A 4,509-nucleotide genomic window follows, 5' to 3' on the forward strand; every position below is an offset into this window, starting at 1 on the left:
GGGGTGGGGGGTACCAGGGAGGAAGATTCAACCACTCAACCACTAGATGTCGCTGAAAACAACAAATCCTACACACTGTGCCTTTAAACTGAATTGAAACTGAAAAACTATTATGAAACTGAAGAAAAAAGTTCACAACTACATGGCATGCTGTTGTATGAAATAATGAAAAAGTATGGTATGCCATTGTATGATATACAGTATACCAGGCCAYTGTACCATATAATTAAAAATTTGACAGATCATTGTACTATAACATGTATGGCACACCATTCAGTCATAGAACAAGTACGGCAGGCCATTGTATCATATAATGTATTGCAGGCCATTGTATCATATAACAAGTATCGCAGGTCATTGTGTCATAATTAAAAATATGACAGGTCATTGCATCATAAAGTATGGCAGGCCATCATGTCATATAACCTGTATGGCAGACCATGTATCATATTATTAAAATTATGGTAGGTTATTGCATCATATAGCAAGTATACGTAGTAGACCATTGAGTCACAATGTATGGCAAGCCATTGTATCATATGATAAAAAAATAGGGCGAATCATATCATTAATGCTGAGTGACAGGCTGATGTATCAAAATTTAAAAGCAATTTTTTTCCTTCTAATTTCAAATCTTTGGACCACTGGCCAAACAGTGGTTCTGCTGGTATTCAAAAATACATTTTCTTTCCTTAACATTTGGAGAACATAGAAAGCTTTAATCAGGACTGGATCTTTAATTTGTTTGGACCATCTTGAGCTGATTATTTATTCTTCTCACTGCTTAGCCTGCATTCTGTCAGTCCTTATCTTCCCTCAGAATAAACACTTCCTGCTTTCTCTCATCTTCTATCAGATTAATAATGGTTTCTGATCGTCTTGTTTTCACCTTGTTCTGTTTTGTTACTAGTTTATTAAGTTTTGTAGCTTCGGTCTTGTACCATTTATTGTTTAAACCAAGAAAAAATATCAGTCATGTTATATAAAGACATGAATTTTTCTGACTCGTTTTGTTTATATGTCCTACTCTTTCAGCATTTCTTTAAAAAGACAATAGTTTGCAGAGAAATAAATTTGAAATGAAAAGATTCCATGATTTCCAGCAGCCTGCAGGCTCCTGTTGATTAGAAGAGGCAGAGTATGAGTTTGCCCCAGGCTTTCTCCTCCAACAATTTTCAGTAATAATACCCGACGTGATAATGACGCCTAATTTCACTGCAGAGCAAATCCCTCCTGCGAGTTCAAAATCACTCAGATATTTGTCATTAGGAAGAAAGAAATATCTGTGACTGATTGGACATTGACGTGAAAGCCCTGAGGAAACTGCAACTTAAAAGTGTGATGCAGGAAGCACCGCCTGCTCCTCGCCGACCTTTCTGCCTCCGTGTCAGTGGAGGCGAGCTGCCGGGGGCTGACCTGGGGTGACGGCGACGCCGTTGCCGTTGATGATGGGCTTCTCCTCCTCCTCTTCCTCTGGGGGCTCGACGCTGGCTTTCTCCATGTTGCTGACCGACTTGTTGCGCTTCCTCTTGCCCTCGGAGCTGGGTCTGGCGCCCGGCAGAAGCTGGTCTGTTACATTGAGCAGCAGAGCGCTGGGCTCGGCTGGAGGCTTCGGAGTGCCGTAAAAGTTATCTGAAAGGAGGAGGAAATTCAGAGTTTCAGCTACATGACGTTCACCTCATTTTTTTAAATTTTACACATTTTGCATTTTCCATAGAAACGGAAAAGAAATGAATGCAAAAGGACAGAGAAAGAGATGTARAGTGAAGAAGTATGAGAGAAGTGGGATTATAATTGTGGGCTTTTTTTTCTACTTCTTGTGCCGTYTCATGTTAAATCCAGCTAATCTGAAAACACCCCGGCTGTTTTCACTAAATTACAACACTTCACTAACATCTGCGAACAGCTTTGGATGTTTRCAGATAAAAATCTTTGTTTCCAAACGGCTCATTTTTCCAAACAAATTTTACGTTGCCAATTAATTTCACTTACTTTTCTCTACAAAAATCAATTTCCAGACTATATTCATTTTTTACTGTTTTTTCTTTCTTTTTTTGGCAAATATTTGCATGTTTTTGGAAGGCTTGGATAGAAAAATAAACCAATTTCAGTTTTAGTCAGAGCCAAGTACCCGCTGCCCCCCCGGGGTAGATGTAGTTTCTGACTTGGCACCAACTCCTCCAACCCCGTCCTCAGTCTTTTAAGTTGATTTCACGTTTTACCATCATTTGAAGTGAATCCTGGCAGTGTGCCGTGCTGCTGATGGTCTCCATCAGTCACTGGAAAACCTCGTAGCTTCATGTTTGCATCTTCTTCAGTTTAAGAGCTGCTGCTGAGCTACTTYYCTTTTAAAGGTAAAATATGCTTCARTGTTTAGGCTGWGGATTGTTCGAGCTCAACTGACCTTTAAAAAYCTCAAAATGTAGCTTTAGCTTTAAGGGTTGGAACTCTCAGGTTTATGAAAGCATTTTTAAATAAAAATCACTAAAACTAATAGAACTAACACTGCATAAAAAGATTTATTTACAAAATAAAGGCATTAATTGAAGTAATAAATATTACCCAACACTTGTAAATGCACATCAGTTACTTTCTGAAAGTTTCATTAAAATCATGATCAACATGCAAATACAATCCATGTAATAGGCACTAATACAACCCCATACCAACAGCGAGGCTGCCTTTTAAATAGTTAAAATCACAAGATATTTTGCAAAGACAGAGTTSACTTGAACAGTGGCTCCCAATATTTTGAAAAGAGACCAAGCTTGTGAATTTACTCAAAAAGGGTTCAAAAGCATTACTTCATTTAATTTGTGTGTACTTTTTAAGGCTTTTTATGGTATTTTAGGCCCCAAGGTTAGAGCAGGGATGGGAAACTTAAATGATGGAAGTGGCCACAATTTTTTGTTGACACTGCCAAACAAAAAGAAAACATAAAACTACAAACAAACAAAAAAWAGACACTTTAGCGAGCTGAAGTGCAAAGACAAGACTTCTRCRTGGTTCTGGTAAAAAGTTGCTGCTGTTTATGTTTTTGCGACTTCAGTAAACGTCTCATATTTAGCTTTGTGCAACAGGTTGTGGTGACTCGTATTAACTTTATGGCGGACAGCATCTCTAAGCAAACTAAACACAAAGGTTTGATTTGAAATTCTGTGAACAGATAATCTACCTCTCATTTCATCTGAAACACGTGATTTTATCTGTCCTGCCTTTCCTTTGTTCTTAGCCTCGGCTAAACATCTCTTTTAGAGAAGACGTGCGCGTTAGGTGGCGCCATCTAGTGGCAAACTGTCATTACAAACTATTCAGTGCCACCGACACTTTTATATATTTTTGTAATTTACAAAAGTTAATCTAAGAGCTGCTTTTAGTGTTTTTTAAAGAATAAATAAAATAYAAACAGTTTGGCAGGCCTGATGGAAGACACCCTGTGGGTCGGATGTGGCACATGGGCCGCCTATTGCTCATCCCTGACTTAAATTTGGGAAATGTATATGAAGAAGCGACTGAGTTAAAGYCATTTTTTTTATTTCAAAAGGTCAGCAGGCTTTGCCAGCCATCTYGAGTTGATTCCAGTTTTTCATGACATGTTTTGGTAAAAGACAAGTTGTTCTTTTATGCAAAACTCTTTTTTATTGCCTCAGTTTAATCTTTTGTTTATGGAAGGTTTGCTCTTTGAGGAGCTTATCTGCTCTCAGGTGTTCAAGGAAGAAAAATCATCTATGAGAGRACGACTTGTGCAAAAATCCATGGGGATTATTATAATGCAAGGCTCGAGTTTTAGAGGAACAGGCGTACAACACGGTGAAGGGGAAATGGCAAGAAAAATCGACAAAACAAAACAAATGTCCATGCCTCTCATAACGTTTGTGGGGTGGGGGGAATGTCCTTAAATGTCACACTTGTGCTGCAGAAACCACAAGGCCTGCAACGAAGGAACGGAGGGAAGAAGCTGCAAAGAGATTACAGGGACTGTTGGGATTAACGCTCCTGAATCACATGCACAAACCCCAAAACCCTGAYGAGCTGAAGGTTTTCCTTGGAGAAGAAAGCATCCTTTACGTGCTAACTTAAAAAACCAACAGCGGCGTAGATGCAGAGRCTTTGAAGTCTGAGTAAACGCGGGGACTGCTGTCACATCTGACAGCCGCTGGGATTTTAGTCGACAGACTCAGGTAAAACTTGACAGAAGTGTCTTAAAAAAAAGAGAGAAACAATACATCAAGAAGAACTTGTTGAAAAATGAAATCATGAAGAGCAAAAAAAGGGTTTTGATAATTGCTAAGAGAAGTACGCAACAGGTATTACAGTTTTATGTAAATGTTTTGTCTAAGTGGCGAATTTATATTTCCTGTGAAAATGCAGGGAATGCTTTAATGCTGAAAGATTTTTGCTGAAAGCTGCTGAAGTCAAGCTGATAGTGAATGCAATTTGAACAGCTGACTTTGCCGAAAGTAGAAAACCAAAAGTGGAAAAATCAGTAGAAAACCAGCAAAAATGTGT

The 4,509-nt window shown here is 38.7% G+C and overlaps 1 protein-coding gene across 9 annotated transcripts in view; it reads right to left on the bottom strand.

Annotated features, from left to right (window-relative positions):
• The window catches only part of magi2a (membrane associated guanylate kinase, WW and PDZ domain containing 2a), a gene marked incomplete at its 5' end in the record, with an annotated part of 97,574 nt that overhangs the window by 89,323 nt on the left and 3,742 nt on the right, over nt 1-4,509 (bottom strand). For all 9 annotated transcript variants that reach the window (XM_014004279.1, XM_014004277.1, XM_014004274.1 and 6 more), the window contains 1 exon segment: nt 1,417-1,632. In XM_014004279.1, coding sequence (XP_013859733.1) covers nt 1,417-1,632 — 216 coding nt within the window.

The sequence above is a fragment of the Austrofundulus limnaeus genome, unplaced genomic scaffold (genome assembly GCF_001266775.1).
Source record: "Austrofundulus limnaeus strain Quisiro unplaced genomic scaffold, Austrofundulus_limnaeus-1.0 Scaffold22, whole genome shotgun sequence".
Classification (NCBI taxonomy): domain Eukaryota; kingdom Metazoa; phylum Chordata; class Actinopteri; order Cyprinodontiformes; family Rivulidae; genus Austrofundulus; species Austrofundulus limnaeus.